At 33.4% G+C, this 25,218-nt stretch overlaps 1 protein-coding gene across 3 annotated transcripts in view; it reads left to right on the forward strand.

The window, feature by feature from the left end:
* The window catches only part of LOC142229274 (uncharacterized), a 51,040-nt gene that overhangs the window by 12,536 nt on the left and 13,286 nt on the right, over positions 1–25,218 (forward strand). For 2 of the 3 annotated variants that reach the window (XM_075299812.1, XM_075299813.1), the window contains exons 2-3: positions 9,661–9,867; positions 9,937–12,196. The exons of the other annotated variant lie outside the window; for it this stretch is intronic. In XM_075299812.1, coding sequence (XP_075155927.1) covers positions 9,751–9,867; positions 9,937–11,664 — 1,845 coding nt within the window. In that variant the 5' untranslated portion in view covers positions 9,661–9,750 and the 3' untranslated portion in view covers positions 11,665–12,196. Of the gene's footprint in view, positions 1–9,660; positions 9,868–9,936; positions 12,197–25,218 lie in introns of those variants that run through there. 3 annotated transcript variants of the gene reach the window in all.

Here is a 25,218-nt window from a genome sequence, read left to right on the forward strand (position 1 = left end):
TGAAACATTTCAATATATCCAATGTGCAAAACAAGGACGGAGGTATAATTATAGCATTTTGCCGCCCTTTACCAACATTTTAATGCGAATGCCAACCCAGTAGAATAAATATACTTTATCTTTGCTAATGAAGCTAATATTGTAATATCGTTTATGTAGTTGTTGTTTATAGGACTTCTATTATGATACAACAAAATTTCATTAACAAAATAAGATATGCATCTTTTATGGGCAATGGTAATTTCGCACGATATTCGACAAATCTGTGGCGTCTGAACGACACACAGTAAATATTTGATTTCCAAAATTTTGTCTCGTTTAGTTGGCACCACTTTTCACATGATTGTAACCTAGGGCACAAACATGCAAAGATAATCGAATTCTATTGCAAAACACCAAAAAGCCCAAAAATATATATATTATTTCATGTATTCTACATAAAAAGCCATAAATACAAGTAATTGAATTTTATATGCAGAATTATTAGGACGCGCACATCGTTATACGGAGGCAAACATGTATATGAAGAAGCGTTCACATTACAAGATTATTTGTACAAAATTTTGGGGATGCCATATAATGAGCCGTCCAGATTATAAGTTTATTATAAGTTTATCCCGGATTTTTAAAATATTGCTGAAAACTCTTTTGTAATAGAGAAGGGATCTATTAAACTAACCGACATAATTAAAGACCCTATTTTGCATGAATGAAATTTTCTGCTCATAACGTCAATTTATTAGAGAAAACAAACAACCAAAAAATCTTCGTGGTTTACTTAACGATGTATTTATTGTTATCTGCACAGAAAATAACACAGCTAACGATTGTAAATATAGTTTAAAACGTCTACCGAATAGCTTTGATGTTATTTTTCTTGTTATCCCATCTTAACTATGCGATTCATCGTTAAAATTGAATACAGAATCCCACAGAATATTGACAATACTTTTAATTTATGTCCGATATCATAATCGATACTGCTACTTGTTAATGTGATCGACAACACATTTATCGATTTTTTAGTCATTCTGTACAACAACATTGCGTCCTGATAAACTTATTATCTGGACGCGGTATAATGCACATGGTATTTCCAAAAAGTTGTACAACTAATCATGTAATATGAACGCTTCTTCATATACATGTTTGCCTCCGTATAACGATGTGCGCGTGCTAATAATTCTGCATATAAAATTCAATTACTTGTATTTTTGGCTTTTTATGTACAATACATGAAATAAATATATATATATTTGGGCTTTTTGGTGTTTTGCAATAGAATTCGATTATCTTTGCATGTTTGTGCCCTAGGTTACAATCATGTTAAAAGTGGTGCCAACTAAACGAGACAAAATTTTGGAAATCAAATATTTACTGTGTGCCGTTCAGACGCCACAAATTTGTCGAATGTCGTGCGAAATTACCATTGCCCATAAAAAAATGCATATCTTATTTTGCTAATGAAATTTTGTTGAATCATAATAGAAGTCCTATACAAAACAACTACATAAACAATATTACAATATTAGCTTCATTAGCAAAGATAAAGTATATTTATTCTACTGGGTTGGCATTCGCATTAAAATGTTGGTAAAAGGCGGCAAAATGCTATAATTATACCTCCGTCCTTGTTTTGCACATTGGATATATTGAAATGTTTCAAAACAAAAAAGGGCGGCATGGTACCTATATTGCCATCCTTGTCTTTCACGTTTAAAGTTATATTAAACTACACGCAGTATCAAAAGCGCGCAATTTTAATAATCTTCTTCTTACTTGGCATCTACACCGTGTATGAACTCTAGTGACAATAGTTCGGTTCGCGAACTTTGTTAGCAAAAATGATCGAGTATAAATATTAAACTTTCAACAATAAATATTTAAATTTTTTAAATAAATGATTCAAGGATAATAATATATAGATTCGATAAAATCATGACTAAGCGAAAACGAATATTACTGGTACACATATGAAACCTTTGTTAAAAAAAATTTGCCGCTATAGAGTACTAAAAAAATATTTTAGCGCTCCTTGACTTTCCTCCGTTCACAGATTAGGTATGCCCATGGGGATTTCAATGGGGGATGTTCCAAGGGTGCAGCTACCGACGTCTACCCACTTTAGTTCGTTGTCGTGGGGTGTAACTAGGTGAAAATCGGTGTTGAAAATAGTTGAAATTGTAACAAAAAGTACTTTTACCCCCATTGACTTTTCTCCGTTCACAGATGAGCTACGCCCATGGGGCTTTCACTGGGGGATGCTCCAAGAGTGCAGCTATCTACGTATACCCACTTTAGTTCGTTGTCGTGGGGTGCAACTAGGCGAAAATCAGTGTTGAAATTGTGACAAATATAACATTTACCCCCATTGTGTTTTCTCCGTTCACAGATGAGCTACGCCCATGGGGCTTTCACTGGGGGATGCTCTAAGGGTGCAGCTACCTACGTATACCCACTTTAGTTCGTTGTCGTGGGGTGTAAATAGGTGAAAATCGGTGTTGAAAATAGTTGAAATTGTAACAAAAAGTACTTTTACCCCCTTTGACTTTTCTCCGTTCACAGATGAGCTACGCCCATGGGGCTTTCACTGGGGGATGCTCTAGGGGTGCAGCTACCTACGTATACCCACTTTAGTTCGTTGTCGTGGGGTGTAAATAGGTGAAAATCGGTGTTGAAAATAGTTGAAATTGTAACAAAAAGTACTTTTACCCCCTTTGACTTTTCTCCGTTCACATATGAGCTACGCCCATGGGGCTTTCACTGGGGGATGCTCCAAGAGTGCAGCTATCTACGTATACCCACTTTAGTTCGTTGTCGTGGGGTGCAACTAGGCGAAAATCAGTGTTGAAATTGTGACAAATATAACATTTACCCCCATTGTGTTTTCTCCGTTCACAGATGAGCTACGCCCATGGGGCTTTCACTGGGGGATGCTCTAAGGGCGCAGCTACCTACGTATACCCACTTTAGTTCGTTGTCGTGGGGTGTAAATAGGTGAAAATCGGTGTTGAAAATAGTTGAAATTATAACAAAAAGTACTTTACCCCCTTTGACTTTTCTCCGTTCACAGATGAGCTACGCCCATGGGGCTTTCACTGGGGGATGCTCCAAGAGTGCAGCTATCTACGTATACCCACTTTAGTTCGTTGTCGTGGGGTGTAACTAGGCGAAAATCAGTGTTGAAATTGTGACAAATATAACATTTACCCCCATTGTGTTTTCTCCGTTCACAGATGAGCTACGCCCATGGGGCTTTCACTGGGGGATGCTCTAAGGGTGCAGCTACCTACGTGTACCCACTTTAGTTCGTTGTCGTGGGGTGTAAATAGGTGAAAATCGGTGTTGAAAATAGTTGAAATTATAACAAAAAGTACTTTACCCCCTTTGACTTTTCTCCGTTCACAGATGAGCTACGCCCATGGGGCTTTCACTGGGGGATGCTCTAAGGGTGCAGCTACCTACGTATACCCACTTTAGTTCGTTGTCGTGGGGTGTAAATAGGTGAAAATCGGTGTTGAAAATAGTTGAAATTGTAACAAAAAGTACTTTTACCCCCTTTGACTTTTCTCCGTTCACAGATGAGCTACGCCCATGGGGCTTTCACTGGGGGATGCTCCAAGAGTGCAGCTACCTACGTATACCCACTTTAGTTCGTTGTCGTGAGGTGTAAATAGGCGAAAATCCATATCGAAATTTTTACTAAAATTACTTAGCCCCCCTTTTAAAATTTTAATACGCTACGGTTATGGAAATGCAACTGTAGCTTTCTACTCAGTCTGGGCTGTCTACTGGTTTTAAAATTTAAAAGAAATTGTATTCATAATGCGTTCAAAAATAGACATAAAGTTGATTTGAACACCCCCCCCCTGATTCCTCCTCTCACAGGTTACGTACGCCCATGGGCTTTTCACTGGGGTACGCTCCTCAGTTGGGGTAACCAACGTGTACCCCCTTTGGTTCATTATAGTCTATCAGAAATAGCCAAAATCAGCTTTGAACAGCTTAGTCGTATTTTTGGGTTTTAACTCCCTATTGTTTAAAGGTCTAAATATAAAATAATTAACAAAATGTGTTCATATTTTATTGCTTTTAGTCAAACAGCAACAAATCAAGATGAAATTCGTTTGATTTTGTGCGAATTTTCGCTGAAAAGTGAAAATTAAAAATTTTTCTGGTGGTTTGTGTCTTGGCTAAAAACAACTTTAAAAAACAACTTTAACTTCACACCCTTCAAAAAACACAGTTGTAGATTTTTCTGACTTTCTTATAGCTGTTAGAGCTCGCTGAAGATTCCGTTTTTATTCAATAAAATAAATTAATATGAAAGGAAACCTCTCGAAAATTTTTAATTTATTCATAAGAACATTGGCTTTGTAACCATCCGAATATTGTGGAATGCCGCCTTAGGTTTCAGACAAAAATATTCAGCTATAAACCGTTACCTACTGTACCCGCTTTAACGCCTAATTTTCATAGCGTCGTCATATGACGACAGAAACATTGGCATGTTCAATGCACCAGTGTACCGTTATCGCTGCACAGAAAAAAAAAATAAAAAAACAACAAGGGTATTCTTTGTTAATTGCGTCACCCATTTTCCGGAAACCTAAACCCGATATGACAATTTTTTTCCATATATATATACTAAAGGTAGCCTATATATGCTGTGTATCAAACATTATTATAATCGGATGATTATTTTATAACTCGGGAGAATACGGTTTAATACTAAAAAAAATCTTGTTGGATATTTGTTGCCTAATGTTTATTTTATTACTATGACAAATTATAAACCTTCATGCCTATGTCCTATAGAAATGTCATAGAATATGATATACAAAATTTAATTAAAAGATGTATATTCTTATTACTTTGTCACCCACTGAATCAGTAGTACTAATAAATTTCTAAAGCCAAGATTGAAAAAAAAAACATTACGATGAACCATTCTAAAAACCGGAATTCAATTATTGAATACAACTCCGATGCTATGTAAATTTGATAAAAAGGGATACCTTTGTTGACATGCAAAATAATTTCCCTATTGTTTATGGATATTCTGCTCGCAAATAATAAAGAGGGATATATTGCATATCTTACAATATGGAGAGAACTAATGATCATATCTAAGCGGGAAGGAAAATTGAAAATTATTTATTTGTGGAGTTATAATTTAAATTCGATTTTTTTCGAGATTTATATAATGTTTCTCTAAATTCCTATCACTTATTATAGAGAAGATTGAATTGAATTGAAAACTATTTATTGTATAATTGAATTGAAAATATTTATTGTATATCTATCTACGATCTTGTAATGATAAACCTGAAGAAATAAAACTGGTTATCTGAAAAAATTAAGGAACAATTTTATAATTTTGCGACAATTGCGTTAATTCTATTTTAATCTATGGAGTCAGAAGACTAGAAATTATCTTATGTACATCTAAGTGCAGAATGAGAAATTTAATATATACGAAATTCTGCATCTCAAAATATTTAAATGTGAACTGTGCACTTTGTAATTACATAGAAAAAAAATATATATATTTTGCATTTTATCACAAAATTAATCGATCCAATTAATTTTTAATTGTAATTTCTTCAATTACAGAAATTATAGTACCAATTAAAAATTTTAATGAAAACAAATTATTTTTGTTTCAATTAAAAATTTAATTGAATCAATTTTTATGAATCAGTAAAATGTTGGTGATATACGATGTGTGTTTAATAATTTTGCCACATCGAATCGAATATAAAGGGTGATTTGTTAAGAGCTTGATAACTTTTTTTAAAAAAAAAACGCATAAAATTTGCAAAATCTCATCGGTTCTTTATTTGAAACGTTAGATTGGTCCATGACATTTACTTTTTGAAGATAATTTCATTTAAATGTTGACCGCGGCTGCGTCTTAGGTGGTCCATTCGGAAAGTCCAATTTTGGGCAACTTTTTCGAGCATTTCGGCCGGAATAGCCCGAATTTCTTCGGAAATGTTGTCTTCCAAAGCTGGAATAGTTGCTGGCTTATTTCTGTAGACTTTAGACTTGACGTAGCCCCACAAAAAATAGTCTAAAGGCGTCAAATCGCACGATCTTGGTGGCCAACTTACCGGTCCATTTCTTGAGATGAATTGTTCTCCGAAGTTTTCCCTCAAAATGGCCATAGAATCGCGAGCTGTGTGGCATGTAGCGCCATCTTGTTGAAACCACATGTCAACCAAGTTCAGTTCTTCCATTTTTGGCAACAAAAAGTTTGTTAGCATCGAACGATAGCGATCGCCATTCACCGTAACGTTGCGTCCAACAGCATCTTTGAAAAAATACGGTCCAATGATTCCACCAGCGTACAAACCACACCAAACAGTGCATTTTTCGGGATGCATGGGCAGTTCTTGAACGGCTTCTGGTTGCTCTTCACTCCAAATGCGGCAATTTTGCTTATTTACGTAGCCATTCAACCAGAAATGAGCCTCATCGCTGAACAAAATTTGTCGATAAAAAAGCGGATTTTCTGCCAACTTTTCTAGGGCCCATTCACTGAAAATTCGACGTTGTGGCTCGTTAGTAAGTCTATTCATGATGAAATGTCAAAGCATACTGAGCATCTTTCTCTTTGACACCATGTCTGAAATCCCACGTGATCTGTCAAATACTAATGCATGAAAATCCTAACCTCAAAAGAATCACCCTTTATAAAGAGTATATTTTTTTGATCTGGGTAAAATTCTAAGGCTATGTAAACGCAAATTTTACTTGCTGAAATTTATTCTTTGATTGGAGTTTGGTCATTTTCTTGATACAGTACCATGTTGTAAGGCTACGTACTTACATCTTGAATAATAATCCTACTTGCAGAACATTTTCAGTCATTTTCTCCCTAGAGTCTGGTCAATTTTTTGATACGGTCCCATTTGAACCAATTCATCTTCTTGAGAATTAAAAATGGTTGGTTTTAATTAAAAATGGTAATAAGAATCAAAAATCAGTTTTGAGAGATTTTCAATATTTGCGAAAGTCGATTTCTCGATAGTTTCAAAATTTGAAAAAATCGACTATCCGATTTATTCCAAAAGTCAATTTTTCGACTTTTTAAAATATGTTTGCACTTTCGACTTTTGCAGTTATTTGTTAGTTGATATTAGACGTCGATGGAGAAATAATATTCTCCATATATATGTGTATCTGATGTAATAACCATCATCAAAGTTACTTTTAATTTTTGGTTTCTTATGTTCTAATCTAGTAGACCGAATAAGAAGTGATTTTGCACCAATTTACCTTGAATGAAATAATATTCATTTGGATCCAGTTGTTCATGTAATTAATTGTGTGGAGATGTTGGGGGTGTAATAATTACTTACGTCCGGTGTAATTTTCGCCATTTTACACTTATTTTAATATATTCACCATATATATTTTTTTAGCATCTAAATCCATTTCTATAAGAATTACTTAGATTTTCAGTTTTATACCAATATTTTTTTTTTATATAACACTCATATGGAATTTCTAGTAGCCGGATTATTTATTTAAAATTGTTATTTTTATAAATACACAAGCGTAATCCGGCCCGCTTCGCTGTGCCTCCCGAAGCATATTATCGTTAATTTAGTCAACCATATCTTTCGATCTGAAAACAAATTCGAAAAGATTTGAACTCTTTTAAAGAGTAGTATCAGGCACAAAAACTGAAGTATTGATTAATCACTCCATGGTTTCCACACATGTGTCTCGTACATTTCAAAAAAATCGGACTACTTTCTTTTTAATTTATATACAGAAATAGGGCGTTATGCAGATGTAAAACGGACCGGCTTAACAAACGACGGGCAGGGGGTGCTCCCTTTCAACCAATGTTTTGTTTTTTTAATTGTCCTGTATTCAAATCGTGAATTTCAAGCGTGGTTTGTCAAGGGGAGGTATACATCTCCTCAACATATCGCCCAATAAATCGGAAAAAGTAAAAGTACTTAAAAATTGACCATATTAACATTTGTTAAAGTGTTGGACACGGAGAACATACCTTTCCCAAACATATACCGGAAAATGAAGCTCTCTCTACGTTGCCTGTCAGCTTCATGTAACTTGAAGTTTTTTACCTAAAAAAGTCTGGAAGAAGCCTGTGGAAAAAATCATAAAAGTATGTACAGAGTTCCCATTTATCGGCAATCCTCTAGTTTATATTTTAAAAAAATCGGGCAAAAGGGAACCCCCCTTCCTTCGCTCCTCCCGACCAGATATCGTAAATTCACGTACCCTATATTCATTTCATCAACTACTCAACTTCACTATTCCCCTTCCCCAACCAGACATCAAAAAATCATGTTCCCTGTATAAATTTACTCATCCAATTCATGTAAATTTCAAGTAAATCGGAGATGGTTAAATTTTGCTCTATTTTTTTTAAAGGGACGTCACTTTCTCTGCAATTTCCAAGAAAATCTGTAAACCTTTCTTCATTGTGTGGGGCAAGGATAAGGTTCCCGTCCAAATACCCAAAAATCAAATACACCATATTGATTTTATAACCTTCCCCATACGGCCTTTGTAAATTTCAAGTAAACTTGAGAATTCCAGTTTTTTCAGTTTTAGAGGAGGTCTCCCTCCTCGTCCCAAAATCGAAAAATTATACAACGTATATTGTGTATACGTCCCAGAAAATCTCAAGCACATTGTAAGCCCAATTTTTAAACAGCAGGGCAAGGGAAGGCCCCTCTTCCCTTCCGAATATCACAAAATTAGATATCCATTATAATAATATAACCTACCCCACATCCTCTGTAAATTTCAAGTAAATTGGAAAAGTTTAATTGTTTGTACTTGAGGATAAAGGAGGTCTCCCTGTACCCTTTTAGTTTTCCCAGACCAAATGTTAAAAAATTATATGCCTCATATAAATTTCATAATCTCCAAGTTCTCCGTAAAATTTCAGTAAGTCGACAAATTTTAGTTTTTTCACTGTACTTTAAAAAAAGTCGGACAAAGAAGAGCAATTATAAAAACGGAATTCGATTATTGAATGCAAGTCTAATATTGAGTGGCAGTGGAAGAATTTCTTAAATCTTTTTATTTAGTCGTTACTGAATTAATAAAAACCCATAAAATCAATTTTTGCCCAGCAGTTAAATTTGCTTGTTAATGTGTTAAATTCGAACTAAGTCCGGTATTATGCTCGTTTTATCTCGCTGAAATGACAATTTTTGAGGGTTACTTTTCTGAAATATTTATTTCAAAGAAAATAAACGCTTTTAAATATTGCTTTGGATCATTCCCCATCAAGTTATAATAAAAAAATTTATTCTGCTTTTACAGATTTATTTTAGATTTTAGAGGCTAAACTCGAACTTAGTAACCAACTTTAGTATCACGGATATTAGCAAAAAAAAATTAAAAAAAATCATTTTATGTGCCATTAATTAATATTTCAATTTCAGTTACCAACTGAAAACTATTTTCTCGCGAATATAATGATGTTTGTTATCCTTTGAGAGGGCCTTGTTTGCATTCCATTTCCCATATGTTAGTATTCCTCGCCGTCGTTTTGCAATTGATTTAGTACAGTAGTGGCATTTCTTCGCCAACTTTTCTCTCTGTGACATAACTAAAAGATTGTCATAAAAAAAAAAAATCTAATACGTTTTCTGTTCGTTTCAGTTATTTCCTACTTCTACTAAAACAAAGAAAACAATTGCTTGCAAGCAAGGCTCTCGATAGAAGGTTCACCAGTTTTCCCCCTCTGCAAACATGTTTGAATTCTGTCGTCTTTGTATAAAAATGTGTACCGATCACCAAAAGCTCTCTGATGAAAACGGGCACCCAAATGAAGTCTATAACATAGCAGTGAAATATTTTTCTCCAATGGTAAGTTCAACCATTTGAGATGCAAAATTCCCAAATTGATGATGACCACCATATTCCAATGTTTTGCAGTTATTGAAAATGGATGATAAAACCCATGTCACAGTCATCTGTATAAAATGCTGGCATCATATTTTCGATTTTCATTCATTCCAAGAGTCGGTGCATGAGGCCCAAAGAAATCTTGCTGTGGTCAATAGGAGATCGCAAATGGCAGCTGCCTTAAGTGGTGATGATAATGGCGGTGGTGATATTAATTTAGCTTTGGATAATGTTGAGATTAAAATTGAAAAAGAAGAGGAAGAAGAAGGGGAACATTTGGTAACAACTCTTGGGGAAACTGTAAATGTAAATTCCACCACCAACAATTTTCCCCATACCACAATTTCTACTCCTGATAATAATTGTAAAGATATTTCTAATGCCGAAGATTTTGAATCTCTAGTAAGTCCCTACATGGTTCTAAAGTCCACTTATTCGAACAATAATACTTTGGAAATGGTCAAAATTAAAGATGAGCCCATGGATAGCATCAGTAATGCAGGCAATGATATGGCGGCTATTACACACAACGATGTAGATCATGAATCGAAAAAATTTGATGAATTGATAGAAATTCTTGGTGGTGTTGGGGGGGCAGAAGTTGATATTAAACCCAATTTGGAAGTAATTTCAGAGGAACAAATTTCTAATGATGGTGAAAAAACTTGGCAAGATTTTGTAAAACTCGAAGAAGAAAGTTTAACATGCGATATGGAATTTATTACCTCAGAATCAGAGTTCATTCTGGACCATACCAATGATTCAAATCCCAGTACATTTTCCAATCAAAATTCCAATCCCAAATTTCGCTCAGAAACTGACACGGACTCTGAAGGTGAGGCCACAAATTTCCACATTGAGGGTGGACGAACGCTGAAGCAAAGTTTAAGGCGGCCACAAACTGTGGAAGAATTCGATGAATTTATAAGTCAATGGAGGCCCACTTTGGAATGTCTGATATGCCATACAGTATGTCCCAGCTTTACCCTACTACAGGAGCATTTCAAAGAAACCCATTCCCCAGAGAAATGTTACATTGAGTGTTGTGAAAAGAAATTCTATTATCGCTATGAAATCGAGGAGCATGTCCTCTATCACATGGAGCCCAGAATATATAAATGTGAAGTATGTTACAAATGCTTTACGGTGAAAACTTCCCTGAAGGAACATCTATTGAAAACCCATTCGGGCCGACGTAAAGAGGACCCCTTTAAGTGTCCCACCTGCGGCAAGGCCCATCTGTGTAAAACCACTCTTCGACATCACATGAAATTCTTTTGCGGTAGTGAAAATCGTCGAAAAGATGGCAAACATGTCTGCAATGAATGTGGCAAATCCTATTTGGGTATCAAAGGCTTGAAGCGCCATATTAATTTCAAACATTTGGAACGTAAATCATTCAAATGTACCATTTGCGATAAGGCTTTCATAGATCAAATTGATTTGCGTGAGCATATGGATAGTCACACTGGGCAAAAATCCTTAACCTGTGCCTTTTGTCCAAAGAAATTTCAATATCGCACCGTTCTTTATCACCATTGTCTGCGGGAGCATCGGGCCGAGTACGAGGAGAAAAAACGAGAGAAGAAAGAGCAAATAGCCCAATATAAAAATTCACTTACATGTGCATTTTGTAATAAGCAATATGCCAAGGCCTCAAGTTTAAATACTCATGAGCGAGCGAAACATTTCGAAGAATATCAAAAGCGTAAAGAGAGTGGTATATTAAAATGTCGAATATTGTCAAGGCCCAGTTAGAGATATAAGGAAAAAACAAAAGAATTTGAATATGTATAAATTTTAGTTTATCTCCCTCCCCACCCTCACATCGATCGTAAGCTATGCTATAAATGATTGTATAAACAGGAAAATATCATGAAAAACAAAAACGAAGATTTGAATTATCAAAATGGCATAAAGTAATTTTGAGTTTTGTAGGAATTTACAAGAAATTCTTATTTTCTTCTATAAGGTCCTAATTTAAGGCATATTTTATTATCTTGGTATGCTATGATATTTAGCTTGCTCTATTATGTTACTATTCGGATTTACTTATTTCTACCTATTGTTTGGTAATTTTCTTTTTTTCGGATAAGTATTTTTACCTTAGTTTTCAAATAATTTGGGCTCTTATTAAAAGTCCTTTTTTTAAACAAACAAAAAATGAATATGAAAAATTCCATAGACTTTTGTCACAGTAAATTTAAGATGCGTTATTGTTTTTATAACCTATAGCTATAAGCTTTGCCTATTTTAAATAAAAAAAGTATTATAAAATCTTAATAAAAAAGAGTTTATCATTAATTAACAGCAGAAAACTTTTCGACTAAGACTTTTTTTTTTTTAAATTCGAAAAGTTACTTTTTTGTAATATTCAAAATCGATTAACCGATTTTACAAAATTGATCAACAATCGATTTTTGATGTTGGTCAAAATTTTGACCAATGGGATTTTAAGGAAAAAATTGTCATGAGACGAAAAACTAAGCATATGTTTCTATGATGATTCTGAGGTTGTTTCGGACGATATCATTTATTTGCAAAACAATTCGAAACGGGACACATGGTTACTAGGGTTTATTTCAGCCCGGAATTAAATCGCGACAATTCCTGGGATTTTCCGGAATTAAGATCAAGGGAATTTTTCTTATTAATTGTTTTATATAAAATATTGCTAACAATACTACAATTTTAGTTTTTATTGTCACTTGGTTGATTTAAATCAAATTGTATTTCTATAGAAAAAAAATTTTTTGAAAATTTTATAACTATAGAAAATTTTTGCAAAATTTTATTTCAATAGAAAATTTTGTTAAACATTTTATTTCTAAGGGAAATTTTGACAAAAATTTTATTTCTGAGGAAAATTTTGTCAAAATATTTATATCCATAGAAAATTTTGTCAAAATGTTTATATCTATAGAAAAATTTGTCAAAATTTTATTTCTATAGAAAATTTTATAAAAAATGTATTTTTTATATAAAATTTTGTCAAAATTTTATTTCTATAGAAAATATTGTCAAAATATATGTATAGAAAATTTTGTCAAAATTTTTATATCTATAGAAAATTTTGTCAAAATTTTATTTCTATAGAAAATTTTTTTCCAAAATTTTATTTCTATAGAAATCTTTTTCCAAAATTTTATTTCTATAGAAAATTTTAGTTCTATAGAAAATGTTGTCAAAATTTTATTTCTATAGAAAATTTTGCAAAATTTTTATATCTATAGAAAATTTTGTCAGAATTTTATGTCTACAGAATAAATTTCTCAAAATTTTTTATATTTATAGAAAATTTTGTCAAAATTTTGTTTCTATAGAAAAATTTCTGAAAATTTTATTTCTATAGAAAAATTTCTGAAAATTTTATTTCTATAGAAAAGTTTCTGAAAATTTTATTTCTATAGAAAATTTTCTGAAAATTTTATTTCTATAGAAAATTTTGTCACAATTTTATTTCTATAGAAAATTTTGCCAAAATTTTTATATCTATAGAAAATTTTGTCAAAATTTTATTTCTACAGAATAAATTTCTCAAAATTTTTTATATTTATAGAAAATTTTGTCAAAATTTTATTTCTATAGAAAATTTTCTGAAAATTTTATTTCTAAAGAAAATTTTGTCAACATTTTATTTCTACAGAAAAATTTTCTCAAAATTTTTATATTTATAGAAAATTTTGTCAAAATTTTTATATTTATAGAAAATTTTGTCAAAATTTTATTTCTATAGAAAATTTTCTGAAAATTTTATTTCTATAGAAAAGTTTCTGAAAATTTTATTTCTATAGAAAATTTTCTGAAAATTTTATTTCTATAGAAAAATTTCAGAAAATTTTATTTCTATAGAAAATTTTCTGACAATTTTATTTCTATAGAAAATTTTTCAAAATTTGTATACCTATAGAAAATTTTGTCAAAATTTTATTTCTATCGAAAATTTTGTCAAAATTTTATTTCTATAGAAAATTTTGTCACAATTTTATGTCAATATAAAATTTTGCCAAAATTTTTATATCTACCCGTGTAAAAATTGGGGGATCTGATTTGATATGGTTAGATCTGAGCCAAGATATGGTCAGATCTGAGCAGATCCGAAAAATGGTTATATCTGGTCAGATCTAAATACTATGAAATTGGATCTGATCAGATCTCAAAAATGAGACACATCTAATCAGATCTAATTTGATATAATTGTATATTATTTGATACAATTGTATCTTTCGAGATCTTTCAACACATAAAAGCCCATAGTTTGTATATAAAATGAGATTAATTGTTTTATTTAATAATACAGACAAAAAGTATGTGCATAATAAATATGTTTAATTTATATTGATCCATCAAAGCTATTTAAGAGTATTGACAGTTGAGTTATAGTGTTGTCCAAGGGTTTTTTCGTTTGTTTCTTCTGCTTTGGACTTAGACACGCGACTAAAGTATTACAGCGTTAAGGCAATCTGCAATGAAATTAAGTTAAAAACCAATTATTAAACAAATATAGGAATAAAAAAACTGTGGGAATATATTGAACTATGTAAGCAAGTATTAGTATTGTTTTGGATCATTCTTCTTTAAGTTGCAATAAAAATTGCCATATAATTTTATGTTGCTTTTAATACTCACATTTAAAGTGTATTCGGGATTAGGTTAGGTATAGCGATAGGCTGTTATTTTAGGCTCATACATACTATTCAGACCATCATGACATCGCAGTGATCAACATCTCATTTATCACTGACTGCTGCTCGATTCAATAATTAGCTCAATAACATGGGACCTCCTTGCTATAATCGAGTCCTATCGGCATTTCACGTTGCGCTGAAACAACTTAGAGAATCTTTGAAGCAGAAATGTCACCAACATTACTGCGAGGAGATAATCCACCGCCGAAAAAATTTTTGGTGTTGGTCGGAACTGGGATTGAACCCGTGACCTTTTGAATGCAAGGCGGGCATGTTAACCAGTACACCACTGAGGTTTCCTTTTTTTCCAAATCTAGAAAATAGTAAAACAATATGAAAATGACTACTAAGGAAATAACAAATACAATCTACTTACCTACATAATCTCCGCAACAAAGGAAACGATATACACTTTATCAAAGGAACACATTTAAAACAATTATATTAAATTTCTTAATTTTCTCAGCTAGTCTTGCGTTAAATTTGTTTGGAAGTGATGCCCCTGACGGCGTTGACATTTGACATAATGACATTGAGGTTGTTGTTAAAACTAATGGATCGTTGACACTAAAAACATGAAGCACTTTTATAATGTATAGAACCCATTTATTAGTACGTATGATAGATGAAACAAGAAGAAACTTTTGTTGTTTGAAATTTTAAATTAAATTTACTATATAAATATTAAAATCATCTTGACTAATGAGACTCATTTCACTTCGGTGCCTGCGTCACCTTCTTGCTTAGAAAACCAAGAAGGTATTGAAGCCCCCATCCTCAAGGTACGACTTTTTGGTGATCTGGGCAACGTTTACTTTGAAGGAAACGTTTCCCGCGATTAAAAATGTTTTAAATAAAATGTAAATTACTATCTCCGAGTGGGACATATATTAAAAAGGGCGACTTGTTCAGAAATGTTAGTGCATAATCAAAATATACTAAATGTTTTTTAATGTTTGAAGTTCTATTATTTAAACAAACTACTAACTTTTGGGCAGTATGTCTGTTATTCCAAACTAACAGATTGTACTTTCGCAGAAAAACTGCGAAAACAGCACTTTTTTGTTTACCAAAAAAATCAGCAGTCAATGTTTCCTACAGCAGTCTTTTTATATGAGTATATTTCAAAATAAAAATTCATTTTGTAATCTACTTAGGATACTAAATAATGCTTTGGATGAAAGGTTAATTAAACTCCAAACGCATGGGAACGACAAATACTAAATGAGTGTTTTGATGAAACCCACATTTTTCTTACTACTCGAGGTGTCAAATGGATACAAATATCTACACATCCCTTTTATATAAAAATACCAAAACTAATATCTATACAGTACAATTAATAAAGAAAGGCGTTTCTTTGCGAATTTTCAACAATTTATTTTTATTACTCTTTTTGACGTCAACCAGCAGTACGCGATAAAACATTTAAAAACTGGCGTTGTTCATTATATCCATTTCCAAAACTGACTGTTTTAGATTGTTAAACCATCTGAAGTGAAGGAGCTCAACCATGTTCTGAAACTCGAAAAACATGTTTATAAACTGCCAAATACTTTAAGATGTATTATGTAAGTTCGTTAATTAAACAAAAGTTATTTTTCCATCTGTAACTTTGTGTATATATCTCGAATAGTTTTTTAGACGTGTATTTCAAAAATCTTTTTAACTTGTTCATGATTTTTATTATATTTTGGACCTTATTTAACCCCATATATAGTCAGATATGATGTTATATCTACCATATCTTATTAGATATAGTGCTATATATGATCCTATCCAAGCATATATTATTAGATATGCCAGATATAATTAGATATTATACTATATATGATGAGATCTGCAATTATATCTAACCAGATCTAGCACCATATATAGCATATCTGTGCATATCTAATTATGTCTGAACCAATATCTGAACAGATCCAATTAGATCCAATTTGATATTATTAGATAGGATTGGATCCTCCAATTTTTACACGGGTATAGAAAATTTTGTCAAAATTTTATTTCTATAGAAAATTTTCTGAAAATTTTATTTCTATAGAAAAGTTTCTGAAAATTTTATTTCTATAGAAAATTTTATTTCTATAGAAAATTTTCTGAAAATTTTATTTCTATAGAAAATTTTCTGAAAATTTTATTTCTACAGAAAATTTTCTGAAAATTGTATTTCTACAGAAAATTTTCCGAAAATTTTATTTTGTAAAAAAATTTTGTCAACATTTTATTACTACACACAAAAAAAATTTTTTTGATTTCAATCACGAAAATCGCGGATTCAATCATTTTTTTAATTGAAATGTCTTCAATCACGAAAATGATAGTATCAATCACCCATTTTGATTGAAAACCAACACGATTTTTAATTAAAAATTTAATTGACTTTTGTCACGGAATCAATTAATTGTGTGATTGAATCAATTAAAAACGTGATTGATTTTTAACATAAAATTCAATCACAGTTTTAATTGAATCAATTAAAATTTTAATTAATTTCGCGACAAAAATCAATCAACTATTTGATTCATTCAATTAAATAATTAATTGAAATTGGCTATAAATTTCGATCAAAAAATTTATATATTGCGAACCCAAAATCGTATTTAGTTTTTTCCTTTTGAAATAAAAGAAAATATGTGTTTCTTATAAAACATATTTAATATTTTATTATTTTTTGAATTATGCAATAGACAAATAAATTTTGTTCTTGTCATTTGTGTTTTGTTCTAACATAACTTACAAATACAACTACTATCAATAACAACTATGTGACCCCACCGACTTCTCCCGCACAACAATATTCTCCGCCGCAGCATCTTACACCGAATATTGTTGTACCAGTTCCGGAGAGTGCATCATTTTTGCAATTTAATTGCAACGGGCTCCGTGGTAAGATTAGTGAGATCGTAGACTTTATGAATCGGAAAAGGATAAGGGTCGCGGCGATCCAGGAAACAAAGCTGAATCCCACCTGCAGCCTACGACATTGTGATGGGTACAATGTCCTACGGAAGGATCGCACAAGAAATGGAGGTGGTGGCCTGGCTTTCATATTACACCGTTCCGTGCAGTATAGACCTATCACGCTTGTGCTAGACACTAATGACCCGTACATGGAATGTATGGGGGTAGCAGTTAAGTGTGGGGCTGCCGAGATAGAGCTATACAATGTGTACATACCGCCGGTTGGTAGCTGTGCTCCTGGTTATAGCCCAAACATTGAGTGGTTGTTGAGCGGGCATAACCGATTGGTTCTAGGAGATTTTAATGCCCACCATGAACTCTGGCATTCTCTCCTGGGTAATGACCAGAGGGGCATAGCTTTGGCAGAGCAGATAGACGACTCCACATTTTGCACGGTGAACGAAGAGGCCCCCACGAGAATTATGGGTGACTGCAGCAGTTCGCCAGACTTATCGTTAGCATCGCCTGGTCTGATAAATGACGTCTCCTGGCAACCCGTCATTTCATTGGGTTCGGACCACCTCCCCATAATTCTCACCATCAACCGACCCTCCGATTTCATAACCTCTGAACGCCGGACGTTTATTAATCAAAAGAAAGCCAACTGGGAAGGCTTCAGAGAATACACCGATCGCCGCTTCAGTGAGCTCCCGTCCCCCTCACATGTTCATGTTGCCCAGAGGGAGTTCCGGGACATCATCAACGCAGCAGCCGCTCGCTTCATACCCGCTGGTCGAATTGCCCAGGTGAGGCCCAACTTCCCAGCCGAAGCGGCGGGACTCGCAGACGAGCGTGATGAACGCCGTCGTGCTAACCCTGCTGATCCTAGAATCAGAGAACTAAATCTAGAGATTAGTAAGATAGTCGACGAGCACAAGCGGAACACTTGGTTAGAGCACCTGAAGCAATGTAACTTAGGAACAGGAACTGGTAAATTGTGGTCAACAGTTAGAGCCCTCTCGAACCCCTCCACAAGGGATGATGGGATTTCAGTCACATTTGGCGACGTGACTGTGACTGATCCGAAGAGGTGCGCCAAATACTTCAACCGACAGTTTGTCGAGCATCCCGAGAGTGATAGAGCGAAAAGGAGAGCCACCCGTCGTGTACGTGGTCTCCGAGCCGATGACACACCACAATTTACTGCAGTCGAAGTTACCAATGTCATCAACAGCGCGAAACCATCTAAGGCGCTGGGCCCTGACGGAATTTCAATGCTAATGCTGAAGCATCTGGGAATACTGGGAGTTGAGTACCTGACCAGACTCGTCAATTTGTCTTTGGAATCACACATTATACCCGATGTCTGGAAAATGGGAAGGGTGATTCCACTACTGAAACCGGGCAAAGATTCGAGCAAAGGTGAATCGTACAGACCGATATCCCTTCTGTCGCCAGTAGCCAAGACACTTGAGGCATTACTCCTCCCCAGCCTTGTGGAGAATTTTCCAGCTGCCCACCATCAACATGGATTCCGTAAGGTACATAGTACGACAACAGCCTTACATGCCATTTCGACACATATTAATAAGGGACTTAACCAGCCCAGGCCGTGTCACAGGACGGTCCTCGTGGCGCTTGACCTATCGAAAGCATTCGATACGGTCAACCATGCCACATTATTTGAGGACATCGAGAATACGTCCCTACCGGCAGGAGCGAAGCGTTGGGTGCTGAATTATATGTGTGGACGCCAGTCGTACGTGGAATTCAGGGACAGAAAGTCAAGACCGCGTAGAGTTAAACAGGGAGTTCCCCAAGGTGGGGTGATATCTCCGGCACTGTTTAACCTCTACATGTCCTCGATTCCACCCCCTCCTGACGGCGTCGAGATTGTATCATATGCGGATGACTGTACAATCTTGGCATCTGGGCCCAATGTTGATGACATTTGCGATCGGTTGAACGTCTACATAGCTAATCTTACCAGTTATTTCACTGCGAGAAACTTGAGGATATCCCCCACCAAATCCTCAGCCACACTATTTACTACATGGACGGCAGAAGTGCGCAGGCAGTTGAATATCAGAGTCGATGGAGTAATAATTCCGACCACAAATTACCCCAAGATTCTTGGGGTCACATTCGACAGCCTTTTTAGGTCATCTGCCCATGCCACTGCAATTTGTAATAAGCTCCGTGGTAGAAACAAGGTCCTCAAGTCACTAGCCGGCAGTACCTGGGGTGCGGACAAAGAAACCTTGCTAACTACTTATAAGGCAATTGGCCGGTCAGTGGTAAACTATGCAGCGCCAGTGTGGACACCGCAGACCAGTGATACGCAGTGGAATAACATACAAACCTGCCAGAACGCTGCTCTTAGAACTGCGACTGGGTGTCTCCGCAGCACACCCCTGGATCACCTTTATGTGGAGACAAAGATCATCCCTGTGCGAAGACACAACTACATGTTGTCAAAGCAGTATCTCCTGGGTTGTTATCGCAGTAATCATCCAAACCACCATCTTATGGATACACAACCACCACCCAGGAACGTAAGGGTTGATATACATAATCTAGAGCGCGAGATCCAGTGCTATAAAAGAGAGCCTCTAGATCAAGCAGCGTACCAGGCAGGTTTGAACAGGATTCATGAGGATACTGTAGCTGAAGCGGTGAGAAGCTACAAGGTTAATCCTGTTCTTGGAGTCCGACCACCGCCCATAGCACCGGAGGAAAGAGACCTCCCACGGCAGACTAGGGTAGTTTTGGCCCAATTAAGATCAGGCAAGTGCAGCCGCCTCAATTCCTACTTATCGGTGATTGATAGCAGCGTAGCTGACGTTTGTCCAATTTGCAACCAAGGGCCACACGACACGCGTCATCTTTTCTCCTGCCCAGCCAAACCAACCCGACTTACCACCAGATCACTCTGGACACACCCCATCTTAGTCGCAGAGTTCCTTGATCTGCCAACAAGCTGATGTACCAAGCGTATAACATGAAATGGATGAGATCACAATAAACTGTTACAACAACAACAACAACTATAGGGTGAAAAAATAAATTATATAAATCATTATCTTCCTTATAATAATAACCATGTTAGCATGTTCCTTCTAATATGTAGATGCGCCTAGATTTCCAATAATTCAGCAGCCTGTAAGCTAAATTAGTTTTTCTGAAAGTAAACAGAATAATTCGAATTTAATTTTGTTCAATTAAAAGTTAATTTTGTCAAACATTACCTGCATAGAATATCAAGTTCAATTCTTAGTTCCAGGTTGCAGATTTATAATCTTCTTTTGCAGTTGTAGTCTTTTAGCATAAAAAGGTGTATTAAGGAGCTCGGTAATTTAATTTTAGTAACAATTCCTTTCCAAAATTTCCACACATTAAAATCGTCTATTAAAATTTGAACCAATCAAAGACAAAAATAATTGGAAAGCAATGTAATATTTGGTATTATATTGATGATACTTTGCAAATTCTGGAAATAGAAAAAAATATAAATGGAAAATACATATATTTATTATTATCGGATATTTTTCATATTTTTAAATCCAAAAGAAAGAACTTTTTTACCATTACATAATTCAGCTCATTAGTTTATATACCTACTTGGGTTCAAACTGAAAAAGACAGGTAAAACAAAAATGCAATTTAATGCCTACGCTACTTCGCAACTTCAAGGTGAATCTTCCAACAAACCCATACCGCTCTTGGTTTTAAGAAAACTAGGAGTGAAAAAAATTTATAATTTTAAAAGATCAATACGGTACCCACTTTTTTATTGCAAACATATTATTATATATTTGATAAAATGATGGAGTTGATGGGATTGATTGGTCAATTTCACGAAATAAAATTGGTCACTAAAAGAAATGAATAAAAAATATATTATTTTAGTCCGTTTAATGTAAACAGGCTTCAATGGAAAACGGTATTCACATTTCACAATTTTTTACCTTCAATAAACGTAGATTGTTTTCCATTTTTACAATACCACAAAACACAAACACAGGTAATTTCAAATACGTTCTGTCATATATTTTTTCAAACCTTTACCACGTGTCCGTTTGTTGTTGCACACTTTATTTATTTCAACCCTTTGCTATGATTTGTTGTTGCGTTCAAAATATTTATGCACACATTTTGAATGCAGCAGACAGAATGTCGCCAATCATGTTTTTCAATTTACGCGAAAAACAAAAACCCAACCGTTCGTTACGAGTTACTTCCACAGACTGATCTCTCCATCATACATTGTTGAATAAATACCCATTCTCTTGTTCTCTTTTCGCTCTTTCCATTGCTCAAAATTATTCAGTTTCAATCACAAAGGTGATTGGATCAATCACATATGTAATTGGAAACGGAAAAAAATTCAATCACGTTTGTAATTGAAAATTATTTCCGAATTGATTAACAAATTGATTGACTCAATTAATATTTTAATTGGAAACGTAACAAATATCAATCATTTTTTTAATTGGATTTTATTCGGATTTGATTAAATAATTAATTGAATCAATTAACATATTAATTGAATCCGTTTCCAAATTCAATTAAGTGTTTAATTGAAAAAATGTTGGTGATAATTTTTTGTGTGTACCCGTGTAAAAATTGGGGGATCTGATTTGATATGGTTAGATCTGAGCCAAGATATGGTCAGATCTGAGCAGATCCGAAAAATGGTTATATCTGGTCAGATCTAAATACTATGAAATTGGATCTGATCAGATCTCAAAAATGAGACACATCTAATCAGATCTAATTTGATATAATTGTATATTATTTGATACAATCGTATCTTTCGAGATCTTTCAACACATAAAAGCCCATAATTTGTATATAAAATGAGATCAATTGTTTTATTTAATAATACAGACAAAAAGTATGTGCATAATAAATATGTTTAATTTAAATTGATCCATCAAAGCTATTTAAGAGTATTGACAGTTGAGTTAGAGTGTTGTCCAAGGGTTTTTTCGTTTGTTTCTTCTGCTTTGGACTTAGACACGCGACTAAAGTATTACAGCGTTAAGGCAATCTGCAATGAAATTAAGTAAAAAAACAATTATTAAACAAATATAGGAATAAACAAATATGGGAATATATTGAACTATGTAAGCAAGTATTAGTATTGTTTTGGATCATTCTTCTTTGAGTTGCAATAAAAATTGCCATATAATTTTATGTTGCTTTTAATACTCACATTTAAAGTGTATTCGGGATTAGGTTAGGTATAGCGATAGGCTGTCATTTTAGGTTCATACATACTATTCAGACCATCATGACATCACAGTGATTAACATCTCACTTATCACTGACTGCTGCTCGATTCAATAATTAGCTCAATAACATGGGACCTCCTTGCTATAATCGAGTCCTATCGGCATTTCACGTTGCGCTGAAACAACTTAGAGAATCTTTGAAGCAGAAATGTCACCAACATTACTGCGAGGAGATAATCCACCGCGGAAATAATTTTTGGTGTTGGTCGGGCATGTTAACCAGTACACCACTGAGGTTTCCTTTTTTTCCAAATCTAGAAAATAGTAAAACAATATGAAAATGACTACTAAGGAAATAACAAATACAATCTACTTACTTACATAATCTCCGCAATAAAGGAAACGATATACACTTTATCAAAGGAACACATTTAAAACAATTATATTAAATTTCTTAATTTTCTCAGCTAGTCTGGCGTTAAATTTGTTTAGAAGTGATGCCCCTGACGGCGTTGACATTTGACATAATGACATTGAGGTTTAGACGTGCATTTCAAAAATCTTTTTAACTTATTCATGATTTTTTTATTATATTTTGGACCGTATTTAACCCCATATATAGTCAGATATGATGTTATATCTACCATATCTTATTAGATATAGTGCTATATATGGTCCTATCCAAGCATATATTATTAGATATGCCAGATATAATTAGATATTATACTATATATGATGAGATCTGCAATTATATCTAACCAGATCTAGCACCATATATAGCATATCTGTGCATATCTAATTATGTCTGAACCAATATCTGAACAGATCCAATTAGATCCAATTTGATATTATTAGATAGGATTGGATCCTCCAATTTTTACACGGGTACAGAAAAATTTTCTCAAAATTTTTATATTTATAGAAAATTTTGGCAAAATTTTATTTCTATAGAAAATTTTCTGAAAATTTTATTTCTATAGAAAATTTTCTGAAAATTTTTGTTCTATAGAAAATTTTGTCAAAATTTTATTTCTATAGAAAATTTTCTTAAAATATTATTTCTATAGAAAATTTTGTCAAAATTTTATTTCTACAGAAAAATTTTCTCAAAATTTTTATATTTATAGAAAATTTTGGCAAAATTTTATTTCTATAGAAAATTTTCTGAAAATTTTATTTCTATAGAAAATTTTCTGAAAATTTTAGTTCTATAGAAAATTTTGTCAAAATTTTTATATCTATAGAAAATTTTGTCAAATTTTTTATATCTATAAAAAATTTTGTCAAAATTTTATTTTTATAGAAAATTTTGTCAAAATTATATTTTGATAGAAAACTGGCATAACCCGCCCGTTTCGCTTGCCTCCCAAAGCATATTTTCGTTAACTTAAGTCAACCATATCGTTCGATCTGAAAACAAATTCAAAAAGATTTGAACTCTTTTAAAGAGTAGGGTCTGGGAAAGTCTGGCACAAAAACTGAAATACTGGTTAATCACTCCATGGTTTTCATACGTACTTTAAAAAAAAATCTGACTACTTGCTTTTTCGTATAAATTCTGTATAAATTTAGTCATCTTCTTCCAATTTCAAGTAAATCGGAGAAGTTTATATTATGCTCTATTTTTTCTCTGCAAATTCCAAAATCTGTAAACTTTCCTTCAAGTTTGTAGTGTGGGGCAAGGAGAAAGTTACCGTCCAAATACCCAAAAATCAAGTCCACTATATTGATTTCATAACCTTCCCCAACGGCCTTTGTAAATTTCAAGTAAAGTTGAGAATTCCAGTTTTTTTTTCAGTTTGAGAGGAGGTCTTCCTCCCCGTCCCATTATCGAAAAATAATATAACGTATATTGTGTCTCAGAAAATTTCAAGCAAATTATAAGGCCCATTTTATTTTTTCCACTGTACTTTAAAGGGGAGCCCCACTCCGCCCTATCGAAAAATAAAGTACTGTCCTTTGCATAGACACTCCTTCAACCCTCCCTGAAAACTTCAAGCAAATCGGATAACTTTGTTCCAAGGGTCGGCAAGGGGGAGTCCCCCTTCCCAGCCAAATATTAGAAAATTATTTATATAGAAAATTTTGTCAAAATGTTATTTCTGTAGAAAACGTTGTCAAAATTTTATTTCTATAGAAAATTTTGTCCAAATTTTATTTCTATAGAAAATTTTGTCAAAATTTTATTTCTATAGAAATTTTTGTCAAATTTTTATTTCTATAGAAAAATTTTCTTCAAATTTTAATTTCTATAGAAAATTTTGTCAAAATTTTTAAATCTATAGAAAATAGTTTCAAAATTTTTATATCTATAGAAAAATTTGTCAAAATTTTTATATCTATAGAAAATTTTGTCAAAATTTGTATATCTATAGAAAATTTTGTCAAAATGTTTATATCTATAGAAAATTTTGTCAAAATTTTTATATCTATAGAAAATATTGTCAAAATTTTTATATCTATAGAAAATTTTGTCAAAA

This window comes from Haematobia irritans, chromosome 3 (genome assembly GCF_050003625.1).
Source record: "Haematobia irritans isolate KBUSLIRL chromosome 3, ASM5000362v1, whole genome shotgun sequence".
NCBI classification, from domain to species: Eukaryota; Metazoa; Arthropoda; class Insecta; order Diptera; family Muscidae; genus Haematobia; species Haematobia irritans.